This window comes from Oncorhynchus kisutch, linkage group LG20 (genome assembly GCF_002021735.2).
Source record: "Oncorhynchus kisutch isolate 150728-3 linkage group LG20, Okis_V2, whole genome shotgun sequence".
Taxonomy (NCBI): Eukaryota; Metazoa; Chordata; class Actinopteri; order Salmoniformes; family Salmonidae; genus Oncorhynchus; species Oncorhynchus kisutch.
The window spans coordinates 27552719-27569798 of record NC_034193.2 but is presented as its reverse complement, the minus strand read 5'-3'; the positions used below and the strand labels follow the sequence as shown (position 1 = coordinate 27569798).

The window sequence follows — 17080 nt, the reverse complement described above, 5'->3', positions numbered from 1 at the left end:
TAAATGTTGAGGACAAAATTACACGCATTTATTTTTGTTGTTGTGGTGGCAACAGTAACATTAGTACTTTCTAAAAATATACACTACCATTCAGAAGTTTTGGGTCACCTAGAAATGTCCTTGTTTTTGAAAGAAATGCATTTGTTTTTGACACATATATTGTCCTAGAGACATCATAATGCATACTTTTAAATTATTTTATGGGAGCAAAACATAAAATATATACACTAACGTTCAAAGGTTTGGGGTCACTTAGAAATGTCCTTGTTTTTGAAAGAAAACAAAAAATTTTACCATTAAAATAACATCAAATTGATCAGAAATACAGTGTAGACATTGTTAATGTTGTAAATGACTATGACTGCCTAGAAGGCCAGCATCCCGGAGTTGCCTCTGGCGTTGAGACTGGTATTTTGCGGTTACTAATTAATGAAGCTGCCAATTGAGGACTTGTGAGGCAACTGTTTCTCAAAGTAGACACTCTAATGTGTCCTCTTGCTCAGTTGTGCACCAGGGCCTCCCACTCCTCTTTCTATTCTGGTTAGAGATGGGTTACTCTGTTCTGTGAAGGGAGTAGTACACAGCTCGAGATCTTCAGTTTCTTGGCAATTTCTCACATGGAATAGCCTTCATTTCTCAGAACAAGTATAGACTGACGAGTTTCAGAAGAAAGTTCTTTGTTTCTGGCCATTTTGAGCCTGTAATCGAACCCACAAATACTGATGCTCCAGATACTCAACTAGTCTAAAGAAGTCTTCTTTAATCAGAACAACAGTTTTCAGCTGTGCTAACATAATTGCAAAAGGGTTTTTCTAATGATAAATTAGACTTTTAAAATGATAAACTTGGATTAACTAACACAACATGCCATTGGAACAAAGGAGTGATGGTTGTTGTAAATGGGCCTCTGTGCGCCTATGTAGATATTCAATAAAAAATCTACCGTTTCCAGCTACAATAGTCATTTACAACATAACAATGTCTACACTGTATTTCTGATCAATTTGATGTTATTTTAATGGACAAAAAATATGGTTTTCTTTCAAAAACAAGGACATTTCTAAATGACCCCACATTTTTGAACGGTAGTGTATATATTTTATGTTTAGCTCACATAATATAATTTAAAAGTATGCATTAATGTGTCAAAAACAAATGCATTTCTAGAGCTTCCCACATTTTTTTTTACATCGATGGGGGAGTGCCAAGATGGATGTGAGGTGGTTTCAAAACAGCACCCCCTGTAAGTCTAGTGTATATATGTAAATCGTTAGTAGATACAGCCAAATCATACTATACAAAACAACAGGGTACACTTAAAACTGACAGGTTTAAGCATGATACTGTTATAATGCATATTAAGATTAATATGTACACTGAACAAAAATCTAAACGCAACATGTAAAATGATGGTCCTATTTTTCATGAGTTGAAATAAAGTACCCAGAAATGTTCCATATGCACAAAAAACATACTTCTCTACAATGTTGTGCACATTTGTTTACAACCCTGTTATTGAGCATTTCTCCTTTGCCAAGATAATCCATCCACCTGACAGGTGTGGCATATCAAGAAACTGATTAAACAGCATGATCATTACACAGGTGCACCTTGTGTTGGGGACAATAAAAGGCCACTCTAAAATTTGTAGTTTTGTCACACAGCACAATGCCACAGATGTCTCAAGGTTTGAGGGAGCGTGCAATTAGCATGCTGACTGCAGGAATGTCCACCAGAGCTGTTGGCAGAGAATTGAATGTTCATTCCTCTACCATAAGCTGCCTTCAACATTGTTTTAGAGAAGTTTGCTGTAGGTCCTACCGGCCTCACAACCACAGACCACGTGCATGGCATTGTGTGGGCGAGCAGTTTCCTGATGTCAACATTGTGAACAGAGTGCCACATGGTGGTGGTGGGGTTATGGTATGGGCAGGTATAAGCTACGGACAACAAACCCAATTGCATTTTTATCAATGGCACTTTGAATGCACAAAAATACTGTGACGTGATCCTGAGGCCTATTGTGATTATTTTTAAAGTTATCTGTGACCAACAGATGCGTCTCTGTATTCCCGGTCATGTGAAATCCATAGATTAGGGCCAAATTAATGAATTTAAATTGAATGATTTCCTCATTTAAACTGTAACTCAGTCAAATCAATGAAATTGTTGCATGATGCGTTTATATTTTTGTTCAAAATATGTATATACACAATCTTGTTCAGTTTTGTCCTTTTTGATTTTGATAATTGTTTTGTATTTTATCTGATTGTGATTGACCGGTTTGCACAATGTCAGTGTCTGTAGAAATTTAAGCCAAAAGTCAAATGTCTTGTCCCTTCTCTGTTTTTCTCTCGTTCTCCAGAGCCATTCCCTACCCCCTCCTCTTCCATCTGATCCTGTCTTTGTTTACATGCCAAGCCATTCAGGGTCACTGAAAGGAAAGTTGAAACGCTGTTTCTTTCCACTTCGGCTGCTTCTTTATCAACAAGGGACCACTGCTGCCAATTGTTTTTGTTGGCATTTTAAATTGTCTTTATTCATTAAGGTTGTGTATTTCATTTTTAAACGGTTCCTGAAAGACAACAGTTGGAACCAGGGGAAAGGGCTGTTGAAGAACAGTTTTTTTTACGAGGGCTATGTTTTTTTTAAAGGGGTAATGTGATATACTATGTATTAGTCAAATACTTTTTTGCGGCACTCTCTTATGAATTTTACACCATTTTTTGCACAATTTCTTTTACTTTTTGAAGTTTACATGTTTTATATTGGGTATTTGTCACTGCATCTAGACCAGTTCTAGGTTCATAATGTACATTTTGTGTAAGAGGTATCTGACATATTTTAGGACATACAGTTGAAGTCGAAGTTTACATACAACTTAGCCAAATACATTTAAACTCAGTTTTTCACAATTCTTTACATTTAATACTAGTAAAAATCCCTGTCTAGGTCAGTTAGGATCACCACTTTATTTTAAGAATGTGAAATGTCAGAATAATAGTAGAGAGAATGATTGATTGATTTCAGCTTTTATTTATTTCATCACATTCCCAGTGGGTCAGAAGTTTACATACACTGAATTAGTATTTGGTAGCATTGCCTTTAAATTGTTTAACTTGGGTCAAAAGTTTCGGGTAGCGTTCCACAACCTTCCCACAATAAGTTGGGTGAATTTTGGCTCATTCCTCCTGACAGAGCTGGTGTAACTGAGTCAGGTTTGTAGGCCTCCTTGCTCGCACACGCTTTTTCAGTTCTGCCCAAAAATGTTCTATAGGATTGAGGTCAGGGCTTTGTGATGGCCAATAGCTTGACTTTGTTGTCCTTAAGCCATTTTACCACAACTTTGGAAGTATGTTTGGGGTCATTGTCCATTTGGAAGACCCATTTGCGACCAGGCTTTAACTTCCTGATTCATGTCTTGAGATTTTGCTTCAATATATCCACATAATTTTCCTCCATGATGCCATCTATTTTGTGAAGTGCACCAGTCCCTCCTGCAGCAAAGCACCCCCACAACATTAGTCTGCCACCCCCATATGCTTCACGGTTGGGGTGGTGTTCTTCGGCTTGCAAGCCTCCCCCTTTTCCTCCAAACATAACAATGGTCATTATGGCCAAAATGTTATATTTTTGTTTCGCCAGACCATAGGACATTTCTCCAAAAAGTAAGATCTTTGTCCCCATGTGCAGTTCCAAACCGTAGTCTGAATTTTTATGGTGGTTTTGGAGCAGCGGCTTCTTCCTAGCTGAGCGGTCTTTCAGGTTATGGTCAATATAGGACTCGTTTTGCTGTGGATATAGATACTTTTGTACCTGTTTCCTCCAGCATCTTCACAAGGTCCTTTGCTGTTGTTCTGGGATTGATTTGCACTTTTCGCACCAAAGTACGTTCATCTCTAGGAGACAGCGTGCGTCTCCTTCCTGAGCGGTATGACGGCTGCATGGTCCCATGGTGTTCATACGTGCGTACTATTGTTTGTACTGATGAACGTGGTACCTTCAGGTGTTTGGAAATTGCTCCCAAGGATGAACCAGTTACAATTTTTTTTCTGAGGTTTTGGCTGATTTCTTTTGATTTTCCTATGATGTCAAGCAAAGAGGCACTGAGTTTGAAGGTAGGCCTTGAAATACATCCATAGATACACCTCCAATTGACTCAAATGATGTCAATTAGCCTATCAGAAGCTTCTAAAGCCATGACATAATTTTCAGGAATTTTCCAAGCTGTTTAAAGGCACAGTCAACTTTGTGTATGTAAACTTCTGACCCACTGCAATTGTGATACAGTGAAATAATTTGTCTGTAAACAATTGTTGGAAGAATTACTTGTGTCATGCACCAAATAGATGCCCTAACCGACTTGTTAAAACTATAGTTTGTTAACAAGAAATTTGTGGAGTGGTTGAAAAATGAGTTATGACTCCAACCTAATTGTATGTAAACTTCTGATGACAACCGTAGATTGCTGTATTCATTCTTAATTAATTCTGCTTGCAGTCAGGTCCAGTATTAGTCACGTCTGTATTACTTTTATTTCCGACCACTAGAGCTCTGCTACCCGAGCCCGACGGGGTCCGACATTATACATTCGGGTAGGGTCTGTTTTTTAAAAATCAATAACTAGGGTATGGCTCGGGTATCACAAAATTGATCACCATCTTTTTGAAGCTGAGCCATTTGCTCATGCTCTGCTACGCAGTAGAGTCATTTCTGACTGATATGATAACATGGTGTCAGAATTACTTCAACCTCATCAAATATAAATCAGGAGAGATTGTTTAACAGAAAATAATAATGTACCTTGAGTTTTGTCCAAGTTTTGAGCAGAGCAGTCCAAGCGGAACCATTGTTATGGATATTCACCGACTTAGAGCCGTGTGCACAGGGAGCGAGTGACAGACAGAAGAGCAGCTAATGTTTTTACTAACAGGGGAAGTTATTTCTGATTTCGGGTTTCATTTAGAGTTTTAAATGTGGCAGAAGCAATCGGGTCTTGGTAGGTTAGGGCCTAAATGTCACAGGCAAGGGTAGGATTTGGGTTTAAAATTCCTGCCCGTGCAGGCCTCTGCAATACAACTAATGTACAATGCATTTGACACCATGGATATTTTTGTGATACATCTGAGTTTGTCTGGATAAAGAATTTGACACAACCACCACTACGGAAAAACATTGTTGTAGAACAACAGTTGCATCAAATGGGTTGTGTAACCCAAGTGTGTACAGGGCCGTTGTTACACTATTGGCCATTCATGTAATTTTAGCCATGTTCTGCATTAAAAGGATAGAAGGCTTTTTAACCTCAGCTGAAATGGGTCATGTGGAATGGCGTGATCAACACATACTGTATATCACATAGTCACATTTCCTAAGCATTAAGTTGCCTCGCTGTCTTTCCATCTTGCATACTCTGACTCATATGTGTGTATCATGTTATGCAGCTTCTGATCTTGTACTTCAATTCAATAATAGCCATACTCAGTTGTAGAATTGTGATGATACTGTAAGGTTGATCCGTAAGGAAGTACCATATAGTATTAGTATAACCCCTAACTGCAGTGATGTGACCAAAACAAATAAATGTGCTACAGGGTTACAGACTGTGCTATACTAGCCAACTATACAGGACATGTATTTTTACTTCACTCTTTTTGTCAATCCATCATTTACATTTTTTTTAAAACTTTATTTACAGATTTTCAGATATAACAACAAAAATAACACAACCCAAACCTCTCATTCTCCCCTCCCTCCCTTCACTCCCTCCAAGGCATCTATAAAAGTAAGTTAAAAAGGAAAGAAAAACATAAACAAACAGTATTAGAAACAAAAACAATGGTTAAAAAAAGTTTTATATAAAAATTATTATCAGAATAAATGGCCACTAGAACAGACATCACTGCTTACCAAACTATGCAAGTTACACTAAGTAAAAGACAGGCTCTCCACTTATTGTATTAATGGGAGACCAGGTTAAGTTAAACCTTTGTCGGGACCCATGCACAGTGTACCTAACCTTCTCCAGAGGCAGAGATGACATCACCTCCTTAACCCACTGCATAAAGGAGGGCGGCTTTGCAGAATTCCAGTGAAAGAGGACAAGGTGGCGAGCAAGCAGCGAGGTAGCATTCTGGTCTAGGGGATGTACCCCAAAAATGGCAGTGACCGGGTTGGGTTATATTACACATATGTGAGAGTGCCTCAAAAATGGGGTCCCAGAGGGCCACTCAAAGATTGGCATGACCAAAACATGTGTCCCACAGTCACTGAACTCTGGTGGCATCTCAAACACTTGGCATCAACATTTAGGTATGTTTTTACCAATCCGTCATTTGAGTAATGGAGTCGGTGCAAATTTATAATGTGTGATATGCTCAATACTTTGTTGCCATATATCATCGGGTAGCTCGCCACCTATGTCTTGCTTACCTTCAATGAATGACAGCTCTTCCTCTGGCCCTATGTTTCTGTGTGTGTGCGTCCGTGTGTGTGTGTCCAGGCTGCATGGTAGGTGTCAGGTTACGAGCTGTTGTAAAGTAAAAAAATACATTTAAAAAAGTCTAAATAAAACATAATAAAAAGTACATTTGAATGACACTAAGTGGCAGTGTTTTTACAACTAATGCCGGTTTGCCTGAGGCTGATGCCGTGCATGTGTTTGTACACATGCATATACACACACTCTCATTCAAATAAACACATACAATAACACACACATACATGTAATAGTGCCAGACATGCACACAAACATATACAGTTGTTTGCATGTCTGGCATTGCCGTTATGATTTTAGTTGTCCTTGATGTCCTTTGTTTTAAATGTATTCATATTATTATAATTTTTTTTAAACTTGTATTGTTGTTTGCTGTTTTCTTCTATCTTTTCCTTTTTTCTCTTTAGTTCATTATTTTGGTTGTTGGTGCATTGGGGTGTTCTTGGTGGTAGGGAATGGAATTATTATTATTATTTTTTATCTTCCAGTGGGGACTGTGGGAGGGGTCTCGAATGGTTGAGGGACAAGTATTGGGGAACTGTGGGGGGGATCTTGGGTTCATGGTTTTTTGCCTGGTGGTAGATCGGTCAACATGCGCTTGAGCAGGGCATTGACCCTGGATGCTTCTAGGTGTCGCTCTGAATGGGAGTCTGTTGGATGACTGGTATGATGTAGTTGTTGAGCGGCTTCCCTGTAAGTATATTGTATGTTTCGAATATTCAATAAAAAAATAAAATAAAGAAAAGGTTACGAGCTGTGGGTTGACACACAGAGAGAGAATCCTAATCAAGGAGCAAAATGCCTCATTTTATATGAATACTGTAAAAAAAATATATACAGTGCCTTGCGAAAGTATTCGGCCCCCTTGAACTTTGCGACCTTTTGCCACATTTTATGTTTCATACATAAAGATATAAAACTGTATTTTTTTGTGAAGAATCAACAACAAGTGGGACACAATCATGAAGTGGAACGACATTTATTGGATATTTCAAACTTTTTTAACAAATAAAAAACTGAAAAATTGGGCGTGCAAAATTATTGAGTCCCTTTACTTTCAGTGCAGCAAACTCTCTCCAGAAGTTCAGTGAGGATCTCTGAATGATCCAATGTTGACCTAAATGACTAATGATGATAAATACAATCCACCTGTGTGTAATCAAGTCTCCGTATAAATGCACCTGCACTGTGATAGTCTCAGAGGTCCGTTAAAAGCTGCAAATCAGCAACAGTGTGTGAAAATCTATATATACACTGCTCAAAAACTAAAAGGGAACACTAAAATAACACATCCTAGATCTGAATGAATTAAATATTCTTCATGATTCTAGCTCAATAGTCAAATCTGTGTAACTGATTTTGGCATACACTATGTGGGATTTTATGTGATTCATTCCGATTTTAATTATTGTCATTTGAATTTCAGTTAGCTCGGGACTCAGCACTTTATGTGTGAGGTTCTTCAAAGCATCAAATAAGTCAGAGTCATCCAAGGTAAATGAGTCAGAGAACCAGACATCCAACTCTCAGCTGAAAACAGATATAACCAGGCAAATCATGTAAATCAGAGAACAAGGTGGATATTGAGAGGCTTTTTAAAGACTTACTGTGTATGTATCTTTTCAGACCATAATGCTTTCACATGAAAACAAATACTGTGTAAGTAATGAAGTAAAACAAAATTCGAAATGGTTTCTTTTGGAGCTGTAGAAGAGGACAAACAAGAACATAATAATTTGCTAGCAAGGCCATTTCCACCTGTTACATTGATATGCCTGACAAAGAAGTGACATCGTAATTTAATTTTGATTGTTGGACCACCAAAAATAGCAGCAGAGTATGTCAACACGGAGAGGGAGAAACCTTAAAATGTTTTATGGCTGGCTGTGAAAGAGTCAGCAAAGGCTTTCCATCCATTTTAAGAGACCGAGAGGGAGATTGGCCAGCCCAGCTGCAGCTCACATAAAAACCAAACAAGCAAGAACGGCTATGCCTTACTCAAAAGAACAAGCATACCCAGGATTGAACTACTGCTTGTCCTAGTGCTGAGAAAAAACTGAAATTATTCCTGGATTTGACTCCTTGGCTTGTAATGTCATAACTCATGCCATGGCATAAAAAAGGCTTTAAGTTTGATCTTATCTACTTCTAGGCGTATGTCGCAAATCACGACTTCACAGGAGAGCCGTTTGAACGTAAATATATTTTTATCAAAATGCGTTTTTTTGCAGAGATGCCTTCTCGAACATGTGAACTTTCATGTGCCTTAATATCAAACTTGTATGCCATCTGTAAATATGAATACAATTGTTCATTGACAAGCCTAGTTGGTTTAGCTACAGAAAAAGCTAGCAACCTTCCCACTGGCTATGATTGGCTGAGGTAATGAGTGGGCTGGACATCCCAAGAGATAAGTTTGTTGTGATGGACCACTTTCTGGAGGACAATCTTGTCATGCTGAATCTCTCTGACTCTGAAAATGTATCAGTCTGCCGTGAAGCTTTCATCCATGTATACGGGTAAGAATCTAACATTGACCCTATTTGGTTAACTTTAGCTAGCTATGACAATTGGTTTGTATTGCTTGTTAAAGCTTGCTGTTAGCTAGCCAGTTGGAGTTCATAGGCTGGATTGCTAATGTTATCCTGTGGATTAGGATTTTAGTTAATTCTTTAGCTAGCTAGCTAACCCTTAACGTTACATGTCTAAACAAAAGACCCCAAGTTAGCTAGCTAACGTTAGAAGAGGTTAGATGGCTGGCTGTGAATGCTATTCATTGACTACAGGTGGTAAGGGTAGGTAACAATACATTCGCCACGCTGATCCTCTACACTGGTGCCACCCAGGGGTGCGTGCTCAGTGCTCACTCCTGTACTCCCTGTTCACTCATGACTGCACGGCCAGGCATGACTCCAACACCATGTTTGCCAATGACACAACAGTGGTAGGCCTGATCACTGACAACGATGAGCTATAGGGACCTCTATACCAGGCGGTGTCAGAAGAAGGCCCTAAAAATTGTCAAAGACTCCAGCCACCCTAGTCATAGACTGTCCTCTCTGCTACCGCATGGAAAGCGGTAACAGAGTGCCAAGTCTAGGTCCAAGAGGCTTCTAAACACCCAATCTGTAAGACTCCTGAACATTTAATCAAATGGCTACCCAGAAGATTTGCATTGAGTACTGTAATTGCAGTTGTCGTAGTGACATCATGCACATTCTATTGTCGTTATGAAAAAGTATAAACACAAAAATGACAGGGTGCATGACATCAGCAGCCTGGTGGTCCAAAATAGCATGAGTGCTGTGTTTTTAAACCAATAATCCCATCAGTTAAACATTTTTGGGGGGCCTAACATTGTATCCTAATTTGAATTTGATGCAGGTCATGTTGTTCTTCAAATTACCGTCTCTGGTAAACACACTATATCAAATAAAATCAACGTTTATTTGGCACAGGATCTAGAAATTGTAAATTGTACAGTGAAATGGTTACTTGCATCGTGGAGTCTTTTGTTTAGACAAGTAGCTAGCTAGCTACAGTGTCATTCATATTCCATTCACACAGTGAAGTTTAAGTTGAATAGGTTTAGGCTACTTAATACACATATTTACTACAAATTTTCCATATACCCATCTTGAGGATTTCTACCACCTAGCCTATGAATAGAAATGTATGACGTAGGTGCACAGGTCGAGAGAAAATAGAGTAATCTAGGTGACAGACATTGACACATTCAATACCACCTTGCACAATCTTTCCTGCTTCTAGCTGATCTAGGGTGTAATCATGAGTCAAACACTCACAAACGAGAGTTTCTATTGGACAAATTCAGGTATGCTTATCCCCGTTTCGTTCTGTTTAAGATTTTTTTTTCAAGAGAATCGGCATAATGACTACACACCTGATCAAGCACAAACACAGTTCACTTTCATAGCAGCCAGATCGTTGTATAATTCCTTTTTGCATCTACTCACTCTCTTCCGCTCACCTTTTCCCTTTAAGTGTAATTACTATTGTCATGACTGTCCTGTGAGGATCCAGATGGGTCAAATCAACTTTGCAGTGGATGATTTCGGCCAGACCCCCTCTCAACCACAGAAGGGAGGAGAATCGAGCTGCTGGGGATTGAGTGCTCACACCCTGTTGTATCAAGATCATTCAGCTATCTCCCTCTCCAAATTCACACAGGAATGTGTCTTTGTTTCACAGACATTTTCCCACCGGACACGTCGCGTGCGCGAGCATCGCAAAATACATTTAGAAGTCCATGTTATTCAATTATTGCACCCACACTGCTCGCGCGCGCCAACGAGCGTCTGCGACGCCAAGGGCTAAAATAGAACTCATTACTATTTCTGACGCAGATCGCGCTGCAAGTCCTGCCTCTCCCATCTCCTCATTGGTTATACCCACGTGGGTGATTGAAAGATGAACTGTTTTGCCGGTAGTCGTGGTAATACAATGAAAGTTTAGATATGATCACCATATAAATTAAACAATGAAAAAGCCTGGAAGGAGGAGAGATGACTAGAAACGATTCGGGTGGCCGTTTTATGTGTGGACTAATTGTCGGAGTAGAGGACCTTGTGCATTTCAGGTAAAATAACAACTCAATGTTTATATCCCAGGACAAATTAGCTAGCAACAGCAAGCTAGCTAAATAGGACAAATTAACGTTGGCTAGCAAGTGCAAGCTAAATTGCCATACATGTTTAATGCTTTTCGACCTGTCCCCAAATTAATGTAATTGGTTCAGAGTTTGTTTTGATATTTTAACATGCGTGTTGTGATTAATTTAATTAAGTTATGCATGATAGCACACGATAGCGCACGCGTGCAGCCGGTTTGGGTTCCGTGTAAAGCAAATACTGGAACAATATTTCTAACATAGAATGTGGAGAACGGTCTGAGGTGACCCAATGACCACTAATGTCATTTGGTTGTTATTTTGTGATGTCATTTTGAAGGAAATACTGTAACTTGGAAAGTATACCAACTATATCTACAAAGTTTCCATCCTCTATGTTGTGTACGAAATACGAAATAAAATTATTAAACTGTTTTTGTTGAGAGGGATGTGATCTTAGAAACTATAATAGGAAATTGTTTCCATAACTTTGTACAAGTAAGTAGTCACCGCCCCTTTGAGTGTGGTTAGAGAGTGTGTCAGCCTCAAGAACCGGCCCTTTTGAAGAACTGCATAAAATGGTTTAAGAATTAACATATCAGACAAGAAATGTGTCGACCTGCAGCTCATGTCCAAAGTGGTTTGAATTCTGAAATCTCAATGAGGTAGAGACGATAGTCACCTCCCGGACAATCACTGATGAGCTCCGTAGAAGTTCAGGACTACAGAACGGGTAGCCGGATGCCGGGCGACGGCAGAGGAGAGCAAAAAGGCCCAACATCCTTTCCAAGAAGGACTGGTTCTGACAGAAAAACACGAAGAACCAAGACATTTACACAAAAACATTAATGATTTCGTACTCCAAACGGGCAGCAGTTTGTGTGCAAAGTATCTGATTACTGTGAGAGTAGTTTCTAAATGTACCAAAGTATTATTCTCTGTCCCCCTCTCTTTTGCCCTCTCCATGTCTTTTGTAACAAGCCGCCATATTGTGTCAGTCCTCTAGAGACCTGTTTCTAATTTATTAAGTGTTTGTCGTATTTTACCATTTAGTTAGCAAATAAATAATTAAACCAATTTGTGTAGTACTGAATCATAAGTTGTTGTTTTTTTGCAGATGTATTTATTTATTTTACTTTTATTTATTTTATTTATCTGTTATTTTACCAGGTAAGTTGACTGAGAACACGTTTTCATTTGCAGCAACAACCTGGGGAATAGTTACAGGGAAGAGGAGGGGGATGAATAAGCCAATTGTAAACTGGGGATTATTAGGTGACCGTGATGGTTTGAGGGCCAGATTGGGAATTTAGCCAGGACACCAGGGTTAACACCCCTACTCTTACGATAAGTGCCATGGGATCTTTAATGACCTCAGAGAGTCAGGACACCCGTTTAACGTCCCATCCGAAAGACGGCACCCTACACAGGGCAGTGTCCCCAATCACTGCCCTGGGGCATTGGGAAATTGTTTTAGACCAGAGGAAAGAGTGCCTCCTACTGGCCCTCCAACACCACTTCCAGCAGCGCCTGGTCTCCAATCCAGGGACTGACCAGGACCATCCCTGCTTAGCTTCAGAAGCAAGTCAGCAGTGAGATGCAAAGTGGTATGCTGCTGGCTTTTTGTTAGTGTACAATGAATATACATGCCAAATGACAGCTTGACTGTGCTAGATTGCCTTCAAAACATTTAAAAGTGTCTAATGTTTGGTGATTTCAATGAAATCATTATTTAAAATGTATGCAGTGTTGTGACACATACAGTTGAAGACGGAAGTTTAAATACAACTAAGCCAAATACATTTAAACTCAGTATTTCACAATTCCTAGTAAAATTTCCCTGTCTTAGTTAAGTTAGGATCACCACTTTATTTTAAGAATAAGAAATGTCAGACTAGTAGTAGAGAGAATGATTTATTTTACCTTTTATTTCTTTCATCACATTGCCAGTGGGTCAGAAGTTAAACTCAATTAGTATTTGGTAGCATTGCCTTTAAGTTGTTTAACTTGGGTCAAACGGTTAGCCTTCCACAAGCTTCCCACAATAATTTGGGTGAATTTTGGCCCATTCCTCCTGACAGAGCTGGAGAAACTGAGTCAGGTTTGTAGGCCTCCTTCTTCGCACACGCTTTTTCAGTTCTGTCCACACATTGTCTATAGGATTGAGGTCAGGGGTTTGTGATGGCCACTCCAATACCTTGATTTTGTTGTCCTTAAGCCATTTTGCCGCAACTTTGGAAGTGTGCTTGGGGGTCATTGTCCATTTGGAAGACCCATTTGCGACCAAACTTTAACTTCCTGACTGATGTCTAGAGATGTTGCTTCAATATATCCACATGATTTTTCTTTTCTCATGAGGCCATCTATTTTGTGAAGTGCACCAGTCCTTCCTGCAGCAAAGCACCCCCACAACATGATGCTGCCACCCCCGTGCTTCACGGTTGGGATGGTGTTCTTCGGCTTGCAAGCTTCCCCTTTTTCCACCAAACATAATGATGGTTATTATGGCCAAAACAATTCTATTTTTGTTTAATCAGACCAGAGGACATTTCTCCAAAAAGTATGATATTTTTTCTCATGTACAGTTGCAAACCGTAGTCTGGCTGTTTTGGGCGGTTTTGGAGCAGTGGCTTCTTCCTTGCTGAGCGGCCTTTCAGGTTATGTCGATATAGGACTTGTTTAACTGTGGATATAGAAACTGTTGTACCTGTTTCCTCCAGCATCTTCACAGGGTACTTTGCTGTTGTTCTGGGATTGATTTGCACTTTTCGCACCAAAGTACGTTCATCTCTAGGAGACAGAGTGTGTCTCCTTCCTGAGCGGTATGATGGCTGCGTGTTCCCATGGTGTTTGTATTTGCGTACTATTGTTTGTGCAGATGAACGTGGTACCTTCAGGGCATTTGGAAATTGCTCCCAAGGATGAACCAGACTTGTGGAGGGACCACCATTTTTTTCTGAGGTCTAGGCTGATTTCTTTAGATTTTCCCATGATGTCAAGCAAAGAGGCACCGAGTTTGAACGTAGGCCTTGAAATACATCCACAGGTACACCTCCAATTGACTCAAATGATGTCAATGAGCCTATCATAAGCTTCTAAAGCCATGACATAATTTTCTGGAATTTTCCAAGCTGTTTAAAGGCACAGTCAACTTAGTGTATGTAAACTTCTGACCCACTGGAATTGTGATACAGTGAATTATAAGTGAAATAATCTGTCTGTAAACAATTGTTGGAAAAATTACTTGTGTCATGCACAAAGTAGATGTCCTAACCAATTTGCCAAAACTATAGTTTGTTAACAAGAAATTTGTGGATTCGTTGAAAAAGAGTTGGGTTGGAGTTTTAATAACTCCAACCTAAGTGTATGTAAACTTCCGACTTCAACCATACATGTGATCTTTGATCAGCTTCATTATTAGAATAATTAAATCGATATTTAAGTATGACTGTTTGAAGAAATAATAGTCTCTCTCACTGGGTTAGAATTTCCACCACATTAGAGACAAAGCTCTAGAGTCGAACTTGTAGCTATCATTACTTTCATCATCCTAATTACTATCGGGGACGGCAGGTAGCCTAGTGTTTTACGCGTTAGGCCAGTATTTCAAAAGGTTGCTGGATCGAATCCCCTGGCTGATAAGGTAAAAATGTGATGTTCTGCCACTGAACAAGGCAGTTAACCCATTGTTAATGGTGTCAATGGTGTCATTGTAAATAAGAATTTATTCTTAACTGACTTTCCTAGTTAAATAGAGGTTACATTTAAATCCCTCTTATTGTGTGTGAAATTTCTCGGTCCCTTACTTTAAAACAAAACGAAAGAATGCAAATAAATTTACCGATAGAAAAGAGCAGGACTTGGTAATAGGGAGAGAGTCTGACCCCCATGTCCTACAGTAAAGGGAGAAATAAAGAGAACATTCAGGCTATGTCAGCCAACAGATGATTCGTTAGAGTCATTATCAGTGACAGTCTGTGATGTAAGCCACCTTCTCTTTTTAACATTATTAAAAAATATATTTTTTTATTTTTTATTTTTTGAATAATGTATTACAAAAAAGACAGGAAAAGGGTAACATTAAAGTATTAGAACATGAACAACAGACAATACAGCATCAAGACACTTAAACATGTATCAGTTTTTCCGCAACAGAGCCATCCGTATGTGTGAGGGTGCGTGTGCATGATAGTGATATAAAGTATGTCATAGTTTCCTTTTTCATGATCACAGTCTTGTGAAACCCGAACCCTCCAAGATCCCCCCACAGTTCCCCAATAGCTGTCCCTCAACCATTTGAGACCCCTCCCACAGCCCCCCCAGAACACAAAATAAAAAATACAATTAATTCCATTCCCCACCCCCAAGAATCCCCCAATGCACCAACAACCAAAAATAAGGAACTAAAGAGAAAAAAAGAGAAGAAAACAGCAAACAATGAAAAAAAAGAATTAGAACAAAATAAAAATAAAATGTAAAACAAAGGAAATCAAGGACAGCTGAAATCATAACAGCAATGCATACTTTATATGTTTGTGTGCATGTCTGGCACTATTACATGTATGTGTGTGTTCTTGTATGTGTTTATTTGAATGAGAGTGTGTGTATATGCATGTGTACAAACACCTGCACGGCATCAGCCTCAGGCAAACCGGCATTAGTTGTAGTTGTAGTGTCATTCAAATGTACTTTTATTATGTTTTATTTAGACTTTTTTTCCCTTTATCTTTTGACCATCATTCTCTCTCTCAACACAGCAACTCCACTCCAACTTGTCTCCAATTCCACATACCAACCCTCAGCTTCCCTCAGCCCATAACATCTATCTCTGCTGGCCATCCACTTTGTGTTTCTACGCAACACTTATCTTTCAACTATGCTATGATGTCTAACGTACAATTTCAATCTATCTAATCGAATAGAATCTATAGATTGCGTGTTGAAGATAAATACTTTCACTAAGAGTATTAGTATATTATTAATTGACTGACCCATCTCTCCAGATCTCCTAACAGTACTATTTCTAGGGTAAATTTTTAGATCAATGCTATGCATTTTCAGCCATTCCTGAACCCGAGACCAGAAACGGGCTACCTGAGGGCAATACCAAAATAAATGGCCTATTGATTCTGTATCCTCACAACAAAATCTGCAGAGATTCGATGACTTCATTCCCCAAATATTCAACATTTTGTTGGTGGCAAGAATTCTATATAATAATTTTAGCTGAAAAGCACAAAGTCTTGAATGTTGCGTTGTTTTATATATCAACTCATACACCCTGCACCATGGAATCGGTACATCAAATATCTCTTCCCAACCATTTTTCAATCTGTATGGCACAGTTGTCAACATCCTGGTCCTGAAATGAAACTAGTATACTTTCCTATTTATGCTATTTTTATTCCTCTGCCAGTTTTGATCCCATATTGGGCAGACAGACCAGTTCCCTACCTCCACCCACTGCCACCCGCCTTCTCCATTTTTGGGGCAATGCTGTAATCAATTGGTTGTACTCTTGGATTGAACAGATCTTCCCATACAATTCTGATAACACCATGAAAGGACATAACTCTACCATTACAATTAACAATGTAATTTAAAAACAAAATACCCTTTTCAAACATCTTTCCCATAAAAACAGGTATTTTATCAACCAGCACATTTGAGTTCAGCCATAATATTTTTTGTAATATTTATTCTATCTTTTCCGGAGGATGAAATTGAAATTGTAGCCAGCTCTGCAATGCTTGTTTGATAAAGACAGATACTTTGAAAAAAGTATCATTTTGAGACATGGCAATCTGCACAAAGGCAAAAAGGCCATTTTTAAACAATGGATGAGCTTTTCTTATTAATCTACTTGAAACATTTAGGGTTCAATTAAAACTTTTGAATGAGTGAATCTTTTAGAGAGAGGTTTAGTTCTTTGATATTTAATAATCTCAACCCAC

General features: G+C 39.0%; 1 protein-coding gene across 1 annotated transcript in view; it reads left to right on the top strand.

The window, feature by feature from the left end:
• Positions 1-2559, top strand: part of LOC109865191 (transient receptor potential cation channel subfamily M member 4) — a 93033-nt gene extending 90474 nt beyond the window's left edge. Inside the window, exon 27 of the mRNA XM_020453296.2 lies at positions 2366-2559. Within this exon, the coding sequence (XP_020308885.1) occupies positions 2366-2397 (32 nt within the window). The 3' untranslated portion in view covers positions 2398-2559. The remainder of the gene's footprint in view (positions 1-2365) is intronic.
• The last annotated feature ends 14521 nt before the right edge of the window (positions 2560-17080 follow it).